Source organism: Erinaceus europaeus, chromosome 21 (genome assembly GCF_950295315.1).
Source record: "Erinaceus europaeus chromosome 21, mEriEur2.1, whole genome shotgun sequence".
In the NCBI taxonomy this organism is placed as follows: domain Eukaryota; kingdom Metazoa; phylum Chordata; class Mammalia; order Eulipotyphla; family Erinaceidae; genus Erinaceus; species Erinaceus europaeus.
Window position 1 is genome coordinate 35,710,885 of NC_080182.1, and position 22,135 is coordinate 35,733,019.

The 22,135-nt window shown below is 43.6% G+C and overlaps 1 protein-coding gene across 1 annotated transcript in view; it reads right to left on the reverse strand.

Moving 5' to 3' along the window:
* Positions 1-978: 978 nt before the first annotated feature.
* The window catches only part of LOC103119793 (collagen alpha-4(VI) chain-like), a 130,939-nt gene continuing 109,782 nt past the window's right edge, over positions 979-22,135 (reverse strand). Inside the window, exons 35-39 of the mRNA XM_016191144.2 lie at positions 17,952-18,042; positions 15,559-16,242; positions 8,767-8,863; positions 8,118-8,347; positions 979-2,037 (exon numbers count right to left, since the gene is read on the reverse strand). Of these exons, the coding sequence (XP_016046630.2) occupies positions 1,862-2,037; positions 8,118-8,347; positions 8,767-8,863; positions 15,559-16,242; positions 17,952-18,042 (1,278 nt within the window). The 3' untranslated portion in view covers positions 979-1,861. The remainder of the gene's footprint in view (positions 2,038-8,117; positions 8,348-8,766; positions 8,864-15,558; positions 16,243-17,951; positions 18,043-22,135) is intronic.

A 22,135-nucleotide genomic window follows, 5' to 3' on the forward strand; every position in this document is an offset into this window, starting at 1 on the left:
ACTCTCTTTTCAACCACCAGGTTCCAGATGCTAGCATGAGGCCAACCAGACTTCCCTGGACAGACAACCCCACTTCCCCAGAGCTCCACTTCCCCAGAGCCCTTCCCCACTAGGGAAAGAGAAAGACAGGCTGGGAGTATGGATCGACCTGTCAACGCCCATGTTCAGCAGGGAAGCAATTACAGAAGCCAGACCTCCCACCTTCTGCAACCCACAATGACCTTGGGTCCATACTCCCAGAGGGTTAAAGAACAGGAAAGCTCTCAGGGGAGGGGATGGGATACAGAATTCCAGTGGTGGGAATTGTGTAAAGTTGTACCCCTCTTATCCTATGGTTTAGTCAATGTTTCCTTTTTATGAATAAAAAATAGATAAAAAAAGAAATATAATGAACAAAACTAAAGAATGGACAGTACAGAATGTATTCTCCTGCTGCTTCCACTGAGAGAAGTCTGCAAGCAACGTTAAGTGTTCACAACAGCAAATAAATCCACAGGCACACTGGTCTTGGACTTCTAGTCTCCAGAACTGGGAAAACAAGTTTCTGTTGTTTGCATATCCTGGTTTGTGCTATCTGGTTATGACAATCTAAGCACAGGAATACAGGATTCTCCAGAGGCCATGTACAAGCCACCCCTAAACCAAGCAGCTCTAGCATTCACGCAATGCCTAGTTCTTCCCTCATGCTGAGTCCAAACTCACAGGCCAGAAAATCAAGCTGTGCTGAAGGATGAGATCTTATAAAATCACAATTGGTCTACCTAGACTGCAAAAGTTTCCGATCCCTCGTGTCCTATTTGCATTGATATCTTTAGTCACAATTATGGAGTTACCAGGTTTAAGAAGGACAGGAACCTCAGAGACTGATGACAAAGGGCTAAGACCACAGCCAAGTCCTTGCTGTCTCCTCTCCACTGACTGTGTTAGAGCACAGCTCAGGTGGCAGAGAGCAGGTAATACCTGTGACTGCACATCAAATGACTTAATGAAGGCAGCCTTTATTTTTACGCTCGGTAGTACAGATAAAATTTCACATACCCCTTTTTCCAGACCCATTTTGATCCATGTATTCCAGTGACATAGATAAAATTTGAATTTCTCTTTTTAAAAATATTTTCTTTCTTTATTTAATGAGAGAGACACAGGGAGATAGACACACAGAGAAAGACTAGAGCATTGCTCAGCTCTGGCTTATGGTGGTGCTGGGGACTGAATCTGGGGGCATGAAATCATTTTGCATAACCATTATGCTGTCACCCCAGCTCAAAATTCACATTTTAATTCATTTCCAATTTAGATTTCAGTCGCTGCTCACATCGATCTTATTTTACTTACTTATTTATATATCCACTGGAGCTAGGGCCTTGCGCATGCATGATTCCCAGCTCTGGGTCTCCCTTTTCATTTACATATAGGGAGAGACACCACAGCATTAGCAGCTCCCACGAGGAGCTGGGTTGTGCCCATGGTGATGCAGGCACCCCCATCTGGTGGGCTATCTCTCTGGTATCACACTGTTTCTGTCTTTCCTTTTGGTTACACAGTCCCTTCTTCTAAATTTAAAGTAACTGTATAGTCCAAGTTTCTTTTTTTAATTAAGCTCTAAAACACTGAAATAACTATTGGGAAATGTTTGGTTACTTGTTCTTTTCACTACTAGGATACGGTCCTTCTTAAGTCACACTGCATCTAGTCTAAGTCCTTGTAGGTGGGAGAAAAAATTCAGGACTGTTAGGACTCTGACCTTTCAGAATACAGAGAGGTCTCTGTCACTTCCGAGCTGTGCGGCACTTCTCCCCAAGGCCAGCCTTAGTTTTGTTGGATATTAAAAGATGCGGAAGCACTGTGTCTCTGTCTAAGGCTACACGGGTTTTGGGACACAACGAACTTGGCATTCTTCCTTGGTGTCAAACCGGTTGGCATTGCCCCCACAGCTGCCATACCAAAACTGAAGGCAGGCATGTTTCTTCCTGTTATAGTACCACTTGAGGATGTAATCCTGGCACTCTCCTCCCACTGGCTCCATAGAACAAGGACCTGCAGCCAAACAAATATAGAAAGAGCTGACTTCTCTGCATGAGCACAACAAGAACAATAGTTTGCAATCACAGACACACACGGAGTGAATCTTAACCTTACCACCCAACTGGCTGTAGGACTTTGAGCAAGCAACAAGCTCAATGAGCCTCGGTGCCCTCATCCATAAAATGGTACATTTGCAATACTTCCCCCCAAGCACTTCCATTCCCTCTAAATATGTAAATACACTGGCTGGCAAGCTTTCCTACCACAACTCGGCTTTTAAAACACTGTTTAGGGGCCAGGGAGATAGTTCAGCCTACTAAGCACCAACTTGAATGCCTGAGGCTCTCAATTCAATCCCCAGCATCAGCTTACAGCAGAGTTGAGAATGTTCTTGTCTCTTTTTCCTCTCCTTTCTTATTATAAGTTAATTCTTTAAAAAAAGAGAGAGAGAACATATGTACCACTATTGCATTTACTGTCGAATGTAAAACATTAATTCCCCAATAAAGAATTTTTTAAAAAAATGAAAAAAGAAAGTATCTAATAATAAAAATTGTTTTAAAAATCCAACATCAGAAATTTGTTGAAAAGTGTTACATTATGTGAAAGGTCCAATACAATAATAGCTACTATTTCCCACAGTCTCTAGCTTATGGCAGATACACCAGGCAATGTACAATTGAGTGGATGAATTAATGAAAAAAAGTCTTTCTAGTACTAAACTGTCCTCACTGGTTCATTAAGCTTATTTCCATCTTTTTCCCCATGAAACACCTCAGTTCATTGCTTGACAGTCCCATCCTGTCCAGTCTCCCAATGAACCCACCTAATGCAGATTACTGTTTATTATACCCTTCCACTCGGCCAGGAAATTAAGATGGCCTAATAAAAGAAAAGCATGATGCTCCTAGAAAATGAAAAATAGCAGTAAGAGTCACTGTGGAGCGTGTGTTGACAGGTATCTGAGGGTGAGTAGGGAGTGACATGGAAAACTGGGGTAAATAAAAGGGCACAGGGAGTCGGGAGGTAACGCAGCGGGTTAAGTGCACATGGCGCAAAGCGCAAGGACCAGCGTAAGGATCCTGGTTCGAGCCTCCGGCTTCCTACCTGCAAGGGGGTCACTTCACAGGTGGTCTGCAGGTGCTTCTTTTTCTCTCCCCCTCTCTGTCTTCCCTCCCTCTCTCCATTTCTCTCTGTCCTATCCAACAACAACATCAATAACGACAACAATAAAAACTTAACAATAAAAAACAAGGGCAACAAAAGGGAAAATAAATAAATAAATAAATAACAGGGCACAAATGGCATGAAAGGTTTATGCAGGGAAGTGACAGCCAGTAAGGTCCCAGAGGACTGTCCCAGAGAACAAAGCAAGAGGCTGATGTGCCTTGCAGAGGCAGCTGGATGCTGTCTTACAATCAACAGACGAGAAATGACCAGATCAGATTCACATTTATAGAAGTTGATTTGATATTTAGAATGAAATTAGGAGAAAGAAAATTTGGAAGAAATGAGTCCAGTTAAAGAGCGCTGCAACTAAGCTCCAGGCAAAAGGCAAGGCTCTGAGAGTGAAGCTGTGGGAGCAGCAGCGGAGGAAGCCACACCAGGATCTGGGTACCAGCTGGAGGGGGCGATTAAGCGAGATGAAGTGGAGTAGTGTCTGGGTGTTCAGTTTCTCCTCTTGGGCCAGTAGAGGCTCATTCTTATACAGACAGCTAAGAAGGAGAGTCTGCAAGTGGCAGGGGAAGGTAAGTCCCGTGTGCGTGAGTCTGTTTCAGATGAGGGTTGGCATGTGAGATGGCTCAAGCTGAAGGGGAGTTGCATGTAGTGGGCTGCAGTTCTGGAGAGAGCGAGAAGCGGAAGATGTGGATTTAGAAATCATCAGTACACCGGAGAGAGCTGAGCTGACCCTACAGCAGCAGCGGGGTGTTGAGCCAGTGCGCGTGAGAAAGTGAGACCTGAACAAACGGGGAGCTTCACGGGCGGCCAAGCAGGGCTGCGGGCGTCTGCCTCTCCTCCTCTCTACCCCTCCCTCCCCTCCTGATTTCTGGCTGTCTCTAGCCAGTAAATAAAGATAATAAAAAATAAATTAAAGGGAGTCGGGCGATAGCACAGCCGGTTAAGCGCACGTGCCGCAGGGCGCATGGACTGGCGTAAGGATCCCGGTTCCAGCCCCTGACTCCCGACCTGCAGGGAAGTCGCTTCACAGGCAGTGAAGCAGGTCTGCAGATGTCTGTCTTTCTCTCCCCCTCTCTGTCTTCCCCTCCTCTCTCCATTGCTCTCTGTCCTATCCAACAACAATGACAAGAGGGCAACAAAAGGGAAAAAATATTTTTAAAAATATTTTTAAAATAATTAATTAATTAATTTTAAAAAGGAGGGTGGGCAGTGGCCCCCCTGGCTAAGCGCAAATAGTCGTGTGTGCAAAGACCTGGGTGTGAGCCCCTGCTCCCCACTTGCTGCAGGGACACTTCATGAGTGCTGAAGCAGGCAGGCAGATGTCTTCCCTTCTACTCTCAATCTCTCTCTGTCTTATTATTATTATAAAATAGAGAAGAAAAAAAAGGAAAAAGAAAAATGGCTCCCAGGAGCTGTGGATTCCTAGTGCAGGCACCATGCCCCAGCAATAGGTATGTAGATAAATGAACAAATGACTCAATTTTAAAGAGAAAAGACCCTGGGGAAGGCACAGCAGATATATCATACAATTCATGTAACTTAAGCTGTTGATACTTTCTGGATCTAAGCTTCTCTAAATATCTGCCTGTAGACTTAATTTCAGTAATTTTGTGCTCATTTTCTTTGTATTAACATGGTGCACAGGGCCTTGCACACGTGTGATGCTACAGCTGAGTGGCCTGTCTAGGGTCAATGCTTCATTCTCTATTTTAGAGAGAGAAAGGATCGACACCCCAGCATTAATGCACGTCCAAGGAGCTCAACCCAAGACATAGTACTGGGAGACTCAAAGCCAGGGACTCTGTGTGGGAAGGCATGTATTCTGCAGAACGAGTTATCTATCTCCTAGTTCCACTGTATTCTTTTTCTTTTTTATTTTTTAAAACATCTTTTTAATTTAATTTTATTTATTCCCTTTTTTGTTGCCCTTGTTGTTTTTTAGTGTTGTAGTTATTATTGATGTCATTGTTGTTGGATAGGATAGAGAGAAATGGAGAGAGGAGGGGAAGACAGAGAGGGGGAGAGAAAGACACCTGCAGACCTGCTTCACTGCCTGTGAAGTGACTCCCCTGCAGGTGGGGATCCGGGGGCTCAAACTGGGATCCTTACACCAGTCCTTGCGCTTTGCACCACGTGCGCTTAACCCGCTGTGCTACCACCTGACTCCCTGTATTCTTTTTCTTAATGAATTCCCCCTAAGTGGTACGATCTGCAGGTTCCATAAAAGCTGAACTGCCCTGAAAAGATGGTTCTGAGGAAAAGTAGCTCAAAAGAGAGAGTAGTCAGAAGCAGAACGACCAGATGAAGCAGTAGTCTGTGAAGCTTAGAAAGGTGAGGGTCTGCAGGGGAAACTTGTGGTCAACTGCAGCTCAGTTCCCAGGAGTTCATGCTAAAGACATCAGAGAGAGGCTTTAGTCTTTGACATCTCAGAACATTCTTAAAGAAAAGGCCAACTTTGTCTTCTACAGAAGGCAGGGAGAGAGGGTATGCAGAGAAATGAAAAGTTGTAGGAGACTGTATCTAAATACCACTATTTCTTTTGAAAGAAAAAAATGCAGGCAATTGCTAGAAGGAGAAATATGGGGAGTAGTCAGGGTAGGGACTTGAAGAGGTGAAACTTTAGGATCACGTTGGACTACTACAGGAGAGGGAATGGCCAGAGCTAAGTAGCAAGGCAACTCGGAAATTTGGCATCATTTTTTTTTCCTGTGAATATTGTTGGGTAAGATGACCTGTAAGCTCTTCTCTATCTCTTTCACCTTGACTTTGTGGGAAAGATCCCTTGGATCAGGGGCTATGGCTCTTGGCTAATCAGTGGAATCACGGACCACCCACACCCAGAGATTCTGCTGAACTGATGCTGGAGGAGAGCTGGGCCTCAAGATTGTTAAGTACTCCCCGGTGATTCTCACAGCCAGGATTGAAAAGTACTACTTTACTTTAGTAAAAGTCACTGAAGATGTTCTTATACCAAAAAGAATAATAGCAATAGTCAACAAAATCAGTTCCTCCCTGCTGACAGAATATTCCTACTGGGAGTGCTATTGCTAAGGCAAACTGGTTTTGTTATTTCTGTTGGACACATGTCAGCTTTGGAATCTAAGAGGCAGAGACATTATCAACATTTTAACAGCTGATATGAAGGTTCTTCATATGGCAAATACATGGATTATCAAGTTTTAGTGTCAAAACTTCAGAGCCTGACTTTATAGAGCCACAGAGTGATCGTATAACTTCTCTGTGGTCTCACTCTTAACAGGCACAGATAGAGAACCATGTGTGCAAATTCAAAAGCTCTGGACAAGTATGTTTCATTTAACTTAAACTGGTCAGACTATACCACTAATGAGAACTGCCTAGCTATCTTTTCCTGCCTTTCAAAAATGTCAAAAAAAAAAAAAAAAAAAAGAAGTAGAAACGCAAAGCAGAAATTGACTGAGTTTGGAGTATGGCACCAAAGTAAGAAAGCAGAAGTACACTAGAGTTTGCAGTGAGTACCTCCCTAATACTTCCTCTCCACTTTTCCAAGCTTTGGGTCCATGATTGCTCAACAATTTGTTTGGCTTTGTATGTTAACTCTCTTTTCAGTCACCAGGTTCCAGGTGTCATCAGGATGCCGGCCAGACTTCCCTGGATTGAAGACCCCACCAATGTGTCCTGGAGCTCAGCTTCCCCAGAGACCCACCCTACTAGGGAAAGAGAGAGGCAGACTGGGAGTATGGACCGACCAGTCAACGCCCATGTTCAGCGGGGAAGCAATTACAGAAGCCAGACCTTCTACCTTCTGCAACCCTCAATGACCCTGGGTCCGTGCTCCCAGAGAGACAGAGAATGAGAAAGCTATCGGGGGAGGGGGTGGGATATGGAGATTGGGCGGTGGGAATTGTGTGGGGTTGTACCCCTCCTACCCTATGGTTTTGTTAATTAATCCTTTCTTAAATAAAAAAAAAAAAATTTTAAATAAAAAAAAAAAATGTCAAATCTAAGTTCCCCATGTCTCTTTCTAGTATATTCATCTGCTGTTGACCCCATATAAGAGATAAGGGTTTGCAAAACACATCTAGCAAGTCAAAATCAGCTACAGTTGGCTTTTAGATGCTTTCAACATGTTCCTAAAACTCATTCAGAACACATTTGATCACACAGTGGCGAAGGAGCCTGTGTACTTTCCTTCAAGATCAGGCCTGTGTCCAACACCTCTGCCAACAGGCCATATTTTCCTCCTCATCAACTAGGAGGGTGTGTCTCCATGATACCCCTGAAATAGCTTCATCCATCTCTAGACTTGCAGGGATCCTCACAGGCTCTTAGATAACTCTGAGCTGCACACAAAATTTGTACATTCAGAAGGGTGATGTGTAAAGAGTCAACGTTCGTGTTAATGAGGTGTGCAGAAACTTTTTTTAGAGGGGCAGAGATAGCGAGTGAAAGAGTCTTCAGTACTGCAGCTTCCTTCAGTGCGGTGGGGGCTGGGCTTAAACTTGGGTCATACACATGGCAAAGCAGCACACTATCCAAATGAGCTATTTTGTTGGCCCAACATTATTCTTGCTTGTTTTTCTTATCCCCCAGGACTTCCCTGCATCAGGCTGAATATTTTGGACAGAAAGGGAAAGAAACAGTGCGTCAAAGGTCTTCATTGAGGTGGGGACTGGGTTCAAACCCAGGCTGTACACATGGCAAAGCAGTGCACTGAGAAAGCTATTTTTAAATACAGGGATTTTTTTTTTCAGAGCCCTGATTAGCTCTGGCTTACGGTAGTGCTGGGGACTGAACCAGGGACCTTGCAACCTCAAGCATTAAAGTATTTTTCCATACCTTTATACTACCTCCCCAGTCCCTGGGGATTTTATTTAAAAAATCTATAGGAAAAGATGATTCCATTTAAAAAGCAAGGAGCGTTTGGTTCTTACCATCAGCAGTACCTGAATCAGTTTCTTTTCCAGCTCCTTTTTGTCTTGTGGGCATTTCTTGTTCACTGTTTTTAGCATTATATTCATTCTTTCCAAAAATGCCAAGTGCTTCTTGCCAAGTTAGTGATGGTGATACAGCTCTCCTCTCCTCCTCTTGAAAAAAGCCTGTTCCATTCAGTGTTTTCCAATCGTCAGCAAAACCTGCTATGTCTAACTGGCTTGGGGACAACCTGCACAGAAACAATCATGTCAAATGAGAGAACCAAACCCAACAACTGAGTGGGCCAATTCAACTGGCAGTGCTGGACTCCACAGCCTTAGGCAGAAAGCTCTGGGCATGTGCTCGTGGCTTTGTTATTACCTTCCCTATTATCTTAGCCCTGTACAGGTGCCTGGACTAACATCAGAATAATATGCTGAACAAATGAATAAACTAAGCAAAGATAAAACAGATGCCTATCTGTGATGATAGGGAGGGGAGGGGTGGAGGCGGCAGTGGGGAAAAGCAGGTCTAAGCGATCAAATGTACGGTATAAACTTTTGGTCATGGGTGATAGGATACTTCAGAACTGAATCTTACCAGCCTCTGTTACTTTAGTTACACACACACACACACACACAAACACAGTGCCTGGCCCACTCAAGCTACCTCTTGAGAGGCCTAGTGGATCTCAGCTGAGTGTCTCCCCGGTTCGGGCCCCCACATTCTTCACTGAGTTCCGGGGGTGGATACTGGTTTGTCCCACCTAGAAATAAAATAGAAACTCAAAGTCAAATAAAATCATACACCTTTTTAAATAAACATAAAATAAAGTATGAAAACAAAATAGATTATTCATTAAAACCTATCAGACAAAATAAAAATGTAATAAAGCAAAATAAAATTAAGAGCGCGACAGTAAAATAAGATCAAAGGAAGATAAAGATACACACAGATGTAAAATAAATGCAAATGAGATGAAATAAATGTAGAAGCAAACGAAACAAAATAAAAACACAAAAAACTGAATCAAAACAAATAATTTAAAATCACAACATAAAATATAGCTAAACATAAAATGCAGGAGAACATAATAATAATAAAAAAAAAACTAGAGTAAACTGAAGTTTAAACTGACTAGAAAAGTGACTCATTCAGTCTATTTCTCCCAGCTACAACCTGCTCCTCCATCTCTCGCAAAGGCAAGTCATCTGGGGCCGGGTGGTGGAGTGCCTGGTCGAGTGCACATGTTACAAAGCCCAAGAACCAGGATTCTAGCCCCCGGTCCTCACCTGCAGGGGAAAAGCTTTGCAAGTGGTGAAGCAGGGCTGCAGGTGTATCTCTGTCTCGCTCTCTCTGTATATCCTCATACCCTCTCGATTTCTGGCTCTCTCTATCCAATAAATAAAGACAATTAAAATTTAACAAAAGGCAAGGAATCTGACACCCCGAGGCTCAGAGACCTCCCCAGGCTCATCCAGCTCACTAAAGGCAAAGGTGGGACTAGAATCACTTCTCTCATCTTTGTCTCGCTCTAAATGGAGAGACACCAAATGCTATGTCAGCACTTCCAGATGCCCATCCGATTCCTTCACTCTTTCAGTGATGAAAGGGAAGGAGTCCTTTAAGGCTCCCAACAGCACAGCATAGTATCCCAGCAAGGAGGCCTCATGTGTTCTGTCATAAGATGCACTGCATGTGTGAGCTGTACTGGTGGGTGAAACCAAGGGTAAGCTCCAGAAACTGTGACCAGGATAATACCCACCTCCCCCCTTCCTAGAAGTCTCCTTTGTCACACTAGGGACATAGATTTGATGCTGGCCACCCATGAACTTGGTCCAGGTAGTTCTTATTGAAGGTCAGGATATGAGGGCAACAAGTAGGAAAGAATTCTGACCAGGATTCATGGTCTCAGTGTCCCTCTACAGTTTACCTATCCTGTTCTCACTTCCTGGCAAATCCTTGAGACCTCTGAAAATAAAATGTCATATTCTCTAGGTATTCCAGGTATTTACTATTGACTGGCAACATCAGCATCACTTGGGAGCTTATTAAAAATGCAGAAACTTAAGGCCAAGGAGACAGTTCTGGCGATAACACACGTTCTGCAAGCTCGAGACACCCAGAGAACCCAGGTTTAATCCCCAGCACCGCCATCTGCCAGAGATGAGCTGTTGGGACAGGAATGTAATCAGCATATGGCCAATATGAGCATACTAGTAAGTACACACTAAGCACAAGCTTACTACGGACTTATGCAAACCCACAAGGGATTATGAGTGCACTGAAGTTAATTTTGCACGTGTATTCTCGAAATGCTCTCTGTTCCTGCAAACTCCGTTCCAGCTAGCTGTTTCTGTGGGCTTTCCTTCTTCCCAGACTGGAATCACCATGCCACCTTCCCTGGGGACCTGAACACATGTAGCCTAGCTCTCGTAGCTCACAGACCGATGGATCCACCATAATGACTAGCCAATCACAGCCCATTGCCCATTTTGCTGCACCCAAACAGCCACAAAGCAATAAACTCCCTGTTTGGTGACAGCCCCAGACCAAAGTCACATGGAAGTTCTTTAATTTTAATGACTATACTGAGCAATTTTCTGGCTTCTTGCTTTTTCATCTTTTCTTTCTCATAAAAACATATCTCTTGTACCACTTCCCTCTTATGAGAATGTCATACATCAGAAAAGGTAACAGCAGCAAATGCTAGAGAGGGTGTGGGGTCAAAGGAACCCTCCTGCACTGCTGGTGGGAATGTGAATTGGTCCAACCTCTGTGGAGAACAGTCTGGAGAACTCTCAGAAGGCTAGAAATGGACCTACCCTGTGACCCTGCAGTTCCTCTCCTGGGGATATATCCTAAGGAACCCAACACACCCATTCAAAAAGATCTGTGTACACATATGTTCTTAGCAGCACAATTTGTAACAGCCAAAACCTGGAAGCAGCCCAGGTGTTCAACAACAGATGAGTGGCTGAGCAAGTTGTGATATACATACACACACACACACACACACACACACACACACACACACACACACACATATACAATGGAATACTACTCAGCTATAAAAAATGGTGACATCACCAATTTCTGCCGATCTTGGATGGACCTTGAAAAATTCACATTAAGTGAAATAAGTCAGAAACAGAAGGATGAATATGGGATGATCTCACTCTCAGGCAGAAGTTGAAAAACAAGATCAGAAGAGAAAATACAAGTAGAACTTGGACTGGAGTTGGTGTATTGCACCAAAGTAAAAGACGCTGGGGTGGGGGGTAGGGGAGAATACAGGTCCAAGAAAGATGACAGAGGACCTAGTGGGGGTTGTATTGTTATGTGGAAAACTGGGAAATGTTATGCATGTGCAAACTACTGTATTTACTGTCTAATGTAAAACATTAATTCCCCAATAAAGAAATTTAAAAAAAGACTCTGGGGTGGGGGAGGATACAGGTCCAAGAAGGATGGACAGAGGACCTAGTGGGGGTTGTATTGTTATGTGGAAAACTGAGAAATATTATGCATGTACAAAATATTTTATTTACTGTCGAATGTAAAACATTAATCCCCCAATAAATAAATTTAAAAAACATATATCTTGGACTTGTATACTGAAAACCATGAGTTACTACTCAGGGAAATAGAAGAGGATACAAAGAAGTGGAACGATAATCAATGTACATGGATTGGAAGAATTAACACCAAAAAAGTGAATATTCTACCCAGAGCCATATAAAATTTAATGTAATCCCCATCAAGGCCCTACCGAAATTTTTAAGAGAATAGTAAAAAAAGTTACAAATGTTCCTCTGGAAGCAGAAAATACACAGAATCACCAGAACAAACTTAAGGAAAAAAAAACAGGACTGGAGGAATTGTGCTCTCAGATTTCAAACTGTATTATAGGGTAATTGGAATAAAAACTGCTTGGCACTGGAACAAAAACAGACACACCTACCAATGAACCCAGAATTAAGCCCACACACCTATGGCCATCTAATTCTTTTTTTTTTAAGATTTTTTAAAAAATATTTATTTATTTATTTTCCCTTTTTGTTGCCCTTGTTGATTAACACTGTTGTGGTTATTGATGTCATTGTTGTTGGATAGGATAGAGAGAAATAGAGAGGAGAAGGGAAGACAGAGAAGGGGAGAGAAAGACAGACACCTGCAGACCTGCTTCACCGCTTGTGAAGCGACTCCCCTGCAGGTGAGGAGCCAGGGGCTCGAACCGGGATCCTTACACCGGTCCTTGCGCTTTGCGCCACATGTGCTTAACCCACTACACCACCGCCAGACTCCCAGTCATCTAATTCTTGACAAAGGTGCCCAGACATAAATGGAGGAGAGACTCTTCAACAAATGGTGTGAGTCAAGATCTGCAGAAGAAATGAACTGAACTGAACCGTATTTCACCACATACACAAAAGTAAACTCCAAGTGGGATCAAGGACTTGGATGTTAGACCAGAAACTATCAAATACTTGGAGAGAAATATTGGCAGAACTCTTTTTCCATCTGAATTTTATAGGCATCTTCAATGATACAAATCCAATTGCAAGGAAGACTGAAACAAAAATAAACCAGTGGGACTACATCAAATTGAAAGCTTTTGCACAATAAAAGAAACTATCACACAAAGAGACTCCTTACAGAATAAGAGATCTTTACATGTCATCTATCAGACAAAAGGCTAATAACCAAAATAAGGAGCTCACCAAACTTAACAACAACAATAAAACAAATGGCCCATCCAAAATTAGGGAGAGGATATGAACAGAATACTCACCAAAGATGAGATTCAAAATGTCAACAGACATATGAAAAAATGCCCCAAGTCACTGATAGAGAAATGCAAATAAAGACAATGAGATTCTTCACTCCTATGAGAATGTCACACATCAGAAATGATAGTAACAAATGCTGGAGAGGTTGTGAGGGCAAAGGAACATTCCTGCACTGCTGGTGGGAATGTAAACTGGTCCAGTCCCTGTGGAGAGAAGTCTGGAGAATTCTCAGAAGGGTAGAAATGGGGCTTCCCTGTGACTCTGCAATTTCTCTCCTAGGAATATATCCCAAGGAACCATTCAGAAATATTTATATATTCCTATAGCAGCACACCTGAAAGCAACCCAGATGTCCAAAACAGGTGAGCGGCTGTGAAAATTGTGGTCTATATACACAGTGGAATACCACTCTGCTATTACAAATGATGACTTCACCTTCTTCCCATAATTTTGGATGGAGCTTCAAGGAATCATGTTAGGTGAGATAAGGCCGAAAGAGAGGGTTGAATATGGGATGATCTCATTCATGGACAAAGTTGAGAAATAAGAACAAAAGAGGAAAGTAAAGGACTCTGGGATGGGGCGGTGCGATCATTTTCTGGTGCCTGATGGTGGGATAGGAACTGGGCAGGGGTTAGAGTGGCTTGCAGAAAACTGAGAAATTTTACATTTGTACCAACAATTGTACTTACTATATAAACCATTAATTCCCCCAATAAAAATGTGAAAAAATTAAAATAATAAGTTTATTTTTAAAAATGCAGTAACTTGGCCCAAACTCAAATGTACTGAGTCAGAATCCACATGTATTTTGTTTCCCTTTTTATACTTTATTTGTTTTTTATTTAATTATTCATTTGATAGGGACAGAGAAAAATTGAGAGGGAGAGAGAGAGATCTGCAGTACTCCTTCACTATTTGTGAAGCTTCTCCCCATGCAGGTGGAAACTGTGAGCTTGAACTCAGGACTTCAAACATGATAGCATGATCACTAAAATAGATGCACTCCAGAATTCACATATTACAGACTCCTCAAGAGACATGTATTTGCTTTAAGATTTGAAAAGCACGGGGAGAGGGCTACAGAGTAGCTGCTGAGGCCTTTCTTTCCACTCTGCTCTGCTCCCCAGCCAGCTAGGTATATCAAAGGAGATCACCATCACCGGGGACTGCAGCAAGCCAGGACTGGAACGACTTTGGGAACCCACCAAGTCACTGGTGAGTGCAAACACATGTGTTTTGTGGACAGAGAGGAGCCTAAGAGATTTCTGGAGATAAAGCCCGTATCTACTCCTGGGCAGTTGGTAACAGTCAGGCAGTTTGGTGGTTGAGGCTCCACCTCCAGTCTGTTTTACCAACAAAAAGACTGCTGAAGGGAAGAGAGGACTCCCCTAAGGCTCACCAAATGCAGCTGTGAGTCTCCATGGCTACTGCCCCTCAGAGGCTGGCACAGCAGCTGGGAGGCCACATGCTGACACTGGGAGGCCAAGAACTGGCTGGGAAACTCAGGAGAAGATCTATACCACAATGGACTAGAGGTGGGGCTGTACAGTGGGAGCCTTTCCACATTGTTCTCCTAATGATTGGGAGACACGGTGAATAACTGCCACAGAATCCACAGTGTATAAACAGAATTTGTTTGGAAACTCACAGGGCCAAGGGTGATGCCCAACTTGGTTCTGGCTGCTGGCAGAGCAGCTAAATTGAGCTTGAGGCTTTGGATCCTTGGGACATGGGAGTCACTTTGCATAACCACTGTATTATCTCTCCCCCACCCTGCTTTTTCTCTTGGTCAGAAGTGAGTGATTAATCTAAAAAGCCTGCTTATAAGCAGAAAGCCCTCAGGCTCCCAAAGCCTACAGGGAAGAAAAAGAACAAACTTCAACAGCTACTGTGCTTCAACTCAGGGATTGAGATAACATTGAAACAACTGTTAATTTCCACAACTGTGAGCTCTTGAAGTAACTTACTTAAAGTCAATCCAGGCAAGAGTGATCAGAAGATTGAAAAATACAAAGAGAGGTACCTCATAATACACTGTATACAATGGCTAAGTCAAGAAGAAACATTGAAGAAATGAACCAGGACAAAAGCCCTGTAAAAGTCCCCCAAAGGTAGAAGCACATAAGAATGAGGTCAACATCCAAATGCTAATTGAGGAATTAGTCCCAGGAGTGAGCAAAGAATTCAAAAGTAAAGTCATCAGAAATGGGGAAACAACCAATGAGACTCTGAAAGAAAACACTATTTCAAGGTAACTTAAAAAAGCACTGGACTCTGGATACAGGGACAATAACTATGCCTTATCTTTGTAGCACTGGTGTTTTTCAAAGCTTCTATATGTACTTATTTGAATGCAAGTTTCACAGGAAGGAAAGAGAATGTGATTCTCAAAATTAAGATGTTAGATAGAAACTTGAGACCTCATAGTCACCTGATGAGAGTTCAAGAAAACAGCACTAGGCTTAACAGTGTCAGAGTAATGTGAACTCAGTGCTTTAATACAAACAAAAAACACCAGGGTACTCCCTGGGGAATCCCCAGGGCAGAGCCTCTGCAGCATACCACAGGAAAAGTGGAAGTGCATTGGATACCTACTCACCCAAATGCCAGGCTCTGTAAGCGCCCCACATCCCCCACAGTGTCCCCAGTACTCAGGACCACTCACTTTTCAAGAGGTTCAGGAAGGCGCGTGTGAATCCCCGGGCATAGGCCATGTCCAGGTGTGAGACGCTCTGTAAATAAAGCAGGTGCTGCTCTGAGGGGGTACTGGCCACAAGAGCCAGTTCAGCCAGCTGGTGCATCCTCACGCCTGGGCCCAAGACCAGCACAAACAGAGTGATGCCCTTGCACTTGGCCTCCATGGACAGAGTCTTTAGCTTCTCCCGGTCCCAGCTGCTAGTCTCGCTGGCCACGATGGCATAAAGGACTTGTGCCCTTCTGGGTAGTGGGGCTTCCAGGAGCACTTTCTCAAGAGTCCACTCTAGGGCATGTCCCAAGGCTGGAGCTCCCTGTAGAAGATTCTCTGCAGCCTCCAGGACCTGCCTCTGCATCTGTGCCCGGTGGCTGTAGGAGGTCAGGTGAAAGCGTTCCAGCACAGGGGAGTGACCTGAACCTGGCCAGAAACCAGGAGTTGTGTATGTCACCAGGGCTGCACGTGCCCCGAGGTAAGATGTGCTGGGCTGTGTAGCCACCTCCAGGTCATCAAGCACAGCCGCCACTAGATTCAAGGCGGCATGGTACACGTCAGCGCTGATGCCATGGGAGCTGTCCACCACAAACGCCAAGTCCACGTCCGCTGCCAGGGGCCCGGGAGCCACTGGCCCACACTCAGGGGCTGGCTGGCATTTGTCTGGGGAAGAAGCACAAGGGTAGGCCTGGGTTTAACCATGAACCCTCTCCTTCCCATGCAAATGGCCAGAGCCTCAACAAGGTTGCTGCTGCTGAATGCGGCCTGCACTGTGTTCACACAAGCCCTTGCACACTGCAGGTCAGTGTGCCCATTTTCTAGAAGGAAGAATTGAACGGCTTGGATACCACATTAAGTTATTTCATGTGTCTTTGCCAGCAGACTGGCTATGTGACTTCCCACTCTAAGTTCCCAGCCACCTGCCTGGGTCAGTCCCAGCTCTACTTTCCTAAATGTGTGAACTCGGGCCAGTTACTCATTCTTCCTTGTACTTCAGTTTCTTCATCTTTCAGATGAAGATGATGATAATAATGGCCATCTGTGAGGTTAACATTTTTAAAAATGAATTAATAGGGGGTCGGGCGGTGGCGCAGTGGGTTAAGCGCATGTGGCGCAAAGCGCAGGGACCGGCGTAAGGATCCCAGTTCGAGCCCCCGGCTCCCTACCTGCAGGGTAGTCGCTTCACAGGCGGTGAAGCAGGTCTGCAGGTGTCTATCTTTCTCTCCCCCTCTCTGTCTTCCCCTCCTCTCTCCATTTCTCTCTGTCCTATCCAACAACGAATTGCGTCAACAAGGGCAATGATAATAACCACAACGAAGCTACAACAAGGGCAACAAAAAGGGGGGAAAAATGGCCTCCAGGAGCGGTGGATTCATGGTGCAGGCACCAAGCCCAGCAATAACCCTGGAGGAGGAAAAAAAAAAATGAATTAATATACCAAAGTACTCAGGACAAATACTTCCAGGGACATTGGGATCAAACTATCTATGGTTAACTTCTTTTTTCTTTTAATTATTTCTTTATCTTTATTTATGATAGAGACAGCCAGAAATCAAGAAAAAGGGGGACACAGAGATAAACAGAGAGACACTTACAGTATTGCTTCACCACTCATGAGTCAGATGAGATGATGGGTGTGAAAGCAGTTCAGCAACTGAAACTCTATAGATGGTGATGACCACATTTGACTATCAAACTCAGAATCAAATCTGTCTTTAGTAGGTCTAATATTGTAGTGTAGAAAGGAAGATTAAAGCTACTTGTGATTTCACTTACAAGACTTGCTCTGGTGCTGGGTAACAAGGGAATGAGTTCACCCTTGAGCATGGGTTTCACACAAAGTTTTCTCTGACGCAGACTAGTGTAGGGAGTGGGATACAATGCCAAAGGCTAGAAACACAGAGACACTGAATGACTCACCGGTGAGCACCGGTGTTCAATGGCAGTTCTAAGTGTTGAACCCAGGACACTTGTCCCTTAGTTCAATGATCAATCCAGCACAGTCAAGTGTCAATGAAGAAGAAAACATGCCCAGCCAGGAAAAATGAGAAGAGCAGACTGGCAGTGAGATAACAAGAAGGGGATAGGGGCTACTCGGCACGAGGAGACATCTGACGGCCACGGAAGGGTGTAGGCGCAGCTCAGCTCTAGCTGAGTGTGGTCCCATGGGAACGTAGTGTTTGTGATTCTCAAGACTAGTCCAACTTCCCAAGAAAAATGAAATCCTATCTAAATGGAAAGGCCTTAGGTTTTAAACCCTGTAAATACCAAACAAACATCTGCAGAGCAGGCCTGACCTTTGGCCACCAGTTAATTCTTCCCACTCTGAAGACATCAACATCATACTGACGAGAAATGCCGTCCAGGCTTACCAAAGCAGAGAGTGCAGCGTGCCATGTGCTCCAAGTCCTGTTGGCGCTTTGTCTCCCAGACAAAGAGGTTAAATCTGTTGGTTCCATCCATCTAATCCAAACACACAGACAACTTTATCAGCAGTATGAAATTTCAGACCATGTGTTTCACACTGTTATTTTTTTTTTTTAATGCAGATGAAAATGAAAAATAGTCATTTGGTTCTCTCACTCGGAGCTGGGGATTGGATTCACTGGTCTGGGCACACAAGCTGTGAGTCTTTAGACTTTCTGTGTGTAAAACTCAACGTTGGGCTGTGCCGGGGTGAAGGAGAGTGGTGATAGTAGAGGCATGTATGAATCTCATCCTTACTGGTCATCCTCAGTACACAACACGCAGTATAAACAGTGAGAAAGACGCGCATGAAAAGCAGACCCATCAAGGAGGCAACCATTTAGGTCAGATACGATTCAAATGCAAAGGGGGAGAGGAGATGGCAGGTAGGTTCAGTGGTCAACTGAACACAAAACCAGAAGGCGAGCATGAGGAGGAAATAGGGAGGTTTTGTAGGCATGGAAAATGTGTTTCTCTCCTCCTTAAACTTCCCAGTGCTAATTAAATAATTGGTATCAAGGTCTAAAGACAAAAATACTAAGCAGAATAAATCCAACAAAGTCCATATGATAACTGATTAGAGATCAGCAGCCCCACTCTTTCCCCTTCCTAGGGTCCCAGCTGCACTGCATTTCCCAGTCTTCCTTGCAGTCAAATGGGAGCATATATGAGGTCCAACCAGAGGTCTTTATGTAGAAGTGATATATGTCATTCCCAGTGCATGCTGACAACCAGATAACAGAGGATCCAGAAATATATCTTGAGTTTGTAGAGTATAGCAGGGCCACTAAGAGAGGGAACCCTGATCCTGAAATCACTGCATTTAACAAGACATCGCCTCCTTTAGCACACAAAACCAAAGTACCCACACTCACCCATGGCCAAACTAACTCACAGTATTAAGCCACTGAGACCGGGGCCCAAATCACTGCACAGTTAGCCTGCCCTGACTATTTTCAAGATTTCCAACTCAGGATGAAATTGTAAAGGCTTTCAGGCTGTGTTCCTTGGGGACTGAGGTATGGTTTGTAGAGGTAGATGTCTAAATTGAGCCATGCCCATGCCATTGACCATGTCTATGAAAGAAGGTGGGATAGGACTCCACTTAGACTCACCCCTCCTCTTCATCTCTGTTGCCAAGGTCAAACAAGCTCTGGGCTCTCCCCACCCCATTAGGGAAAGAGAGAGACAGGATGGGAGTGTGGATCCACCTGCCAACATCCATGTTCAGCGGGGAAGCAATTACAGAAGCCAGACCTTCCACCTTCTGCATCCCACATGACCCTGGGTCCATACTCCCAGAGGGTTAAAGACTAAGAAAGCTATCAGGGGAGGGGATGGGATATGGAGGTCTGGTGGTGGGAATTGTGCGAAGTTGTACCCCTCTTATCCTATGGTTTTGTTAATATTTCCTTTTTATAAATAAAAAAAAAAAAACAAGCTCTGGGCTCTCTTCAAGTAGTGAGGTGCTGGGACAGAAGATGTCATGCTGGTCCTCAGGGAGACAGGTAGGTAAGTTTCAAAAGGTTACTTTGGAAAAACAATTTTATGTAATGTATATACTCATTATAGAGTGTTTCATTATTGCTGTTTGCACCATAGCCCAAACACTGTCTCTCAGAATGAGCTTTCCCAAAAGGAAAAGCCCTTTTGGGGGAAGCATAGAAAGACTGAAGCTTCCCTTCGTGTTGGTGGACTACAGGACACATGGAGACACTCCAAAGTCTCTTGAGAAAAAAAAAAAATCAAAAGTGCGTCCTCTCTCATTCCTCATGCGGCAAAAGCAACCTTAAATGGTGCTTTTTACTATCTCCAAAATTCAAATTACCCATGAATGAATTAAAAGCTACCACAGGAAAGTTTTAAGAAGTCTTTCTGCATGACCATTATGCTGTCTCCCCAGTCCCGGTTCTCATCCTTGATTGATAGCAATTGGCAATAAAACCCTAGGTAAATCTCAGGTAAATCTCAGGTAAATTTAAGGTAAATTTAAGGTAAATCTCAGTAGCAATTAGTTACATCTCCCCCCCTCCCCCTGTGTGTGGGGGGGGGAGGGAGAGGGGGAGGGAGAAAGCTCACTACTTCAAGAAGACTTTTTCAGATAGAAAGACAGAAACAAAGACAGAGTCAGAAGGAGTGAAGGAAAGATATCGTAGCATCAAAGTTGCCTCCAGTGCAGTGACAGCTGAACTTGAACCTGGTTTACATGCCTAACAGATCACCTACCCTTTTTTCTTTTTATTAGTGATTTAATATTGACTTATAAAATTATGAGATAACAGGGGAATAATTCCACACTATTCCCACCACCAAAGGTCTGTGTCCCCATTCCTTCCACTGGAAACTGCAGTAGCTCTTCCAAGATGGGTTGACTATTATTTATATAACTATCTACATTTTCATATATTTGCTTTTTTTTTTTCCTATGGTCCTGCCTTCTCTTCCTTTCTAAGTCACACCTATACCTATTGCTACTTCCAAATGTCTTTCCTTTTTTCCTTTTCTCTCTGGATCTTGATGGAATTAGAGTTCAGAGCCCTCTGGTCATCTTCCCCTAACATTTCTCCCATTACTTCCCTGGGGTATGGACCAGAATTCTTTTGGGGATGCTGAAGTTGGGAGTTCTGGCTTCTCTAATTTCTCTGCTAGACCACTTGCCTTTTGAAGTGAACTATTTTAATGGCCAAACTACGTTTTATTCATATTTCCATAAGCCTGGGCTTCAATTGCTACATTCTCCTATTCCTGACCGTCTGTTTCCTCTTGTGTTCTGTGAAGTTCAGAACAAGCTGTTCTATTTGTTCTTGGAGAATCACCAAATTAACCTGCATAGAAGTAGCTGACATCTCTTCGCAAACTTTTCTTAGGAATAATAACTCTGGTCATACTTAAATTTATCACCTTTTATTAGTGAAAATAAAAGTTTGTGGTGCACACACACACAAAACCATGAAGTCTATGGGTAAACTGATTCAGCTGGGACTCATCATTAATATTTAATGACAAGACTCTGGACTTGTCAACACGGTCTAAATCCCTGATGAGGCGAACATGGTAATTCTTGAGAAAGTTCAAGAAAACAAAGTGTGTGGGAGTTCAGGGCAAGAAAACTGGCCCTGTGACTCCTTCAGTCAGTCCCAACAGCACCGAGGAAGAAAACCTCAAATACAGACCTAGTACAAACCTAGTAACTGTGAATCCTAGTTTACTATAGTTGGTGTCAGCACCACTGATCTAAACTTCTCCCTAACCAACTTCATGCCTGAATGTGGAGTGGTGATTTGATAGGAGGTTTTGTTTGAAAGTGTGTTTTTGAGTAGTGGAAACAGATAAAAGGAAAAGCACAGAGCAGAAGTTGTTTGTTTGTTTGTTTGTTTATTTAAATGAGGGGGGAAGAGAGAAGGAGGAGGTGGGAGGGAGGAGGGGAGAGGAAGAAAGAGATACAAAGAGAAAGATACAGTGACCAGAGCACCTCTTAACTCTGGTTTATGGTCGTACTGGGGCTTAAACCTGAGACTTCAGAGCCTAAGATATGAAAGACTTGTACATAACCATTATGCTATCTCTCCAGCCCTGTAGTTGCTTTTTAACTTATTCTTTTGTTTCTTTAATATAAAAACTTTTTTGTCAAAGAATACAACTTTCCAACCTCCCATAAGCCCTGATTTCCGGAGACCTACGGGATTCCACTTAATGCTTCAACTACTGTGGTAAGTTGCCAGAGGCCAATGAACAAGGTTCATTCCAGGCAAAGACTTGAGGGAAGCTCTTAGCTTGATCACATGAGAAGAGAGGAGAAAGAATCAAGTGCCAGGGAGGAAATTTGTCTTGGACACAGGAAGAACTAAACAGACCTTGAGTGGAAAGTTAGAATTAGCTAGGGGCTCAAAGCAGATCATTAGTTAGGATGTGTGCTTTGCTATGCAAGACCCCAGGTAGCATATGGGAAGCTGTGGAACTATAGTATCTCCGATAGATGACAGATAGAATAGATAGATAGATAGATAGATAGATAGATAGATAGATAGATAGATATAGACAGACAGACAGACAGGAAGGATAGATAGATAGGATAGATGATAGGCAGATA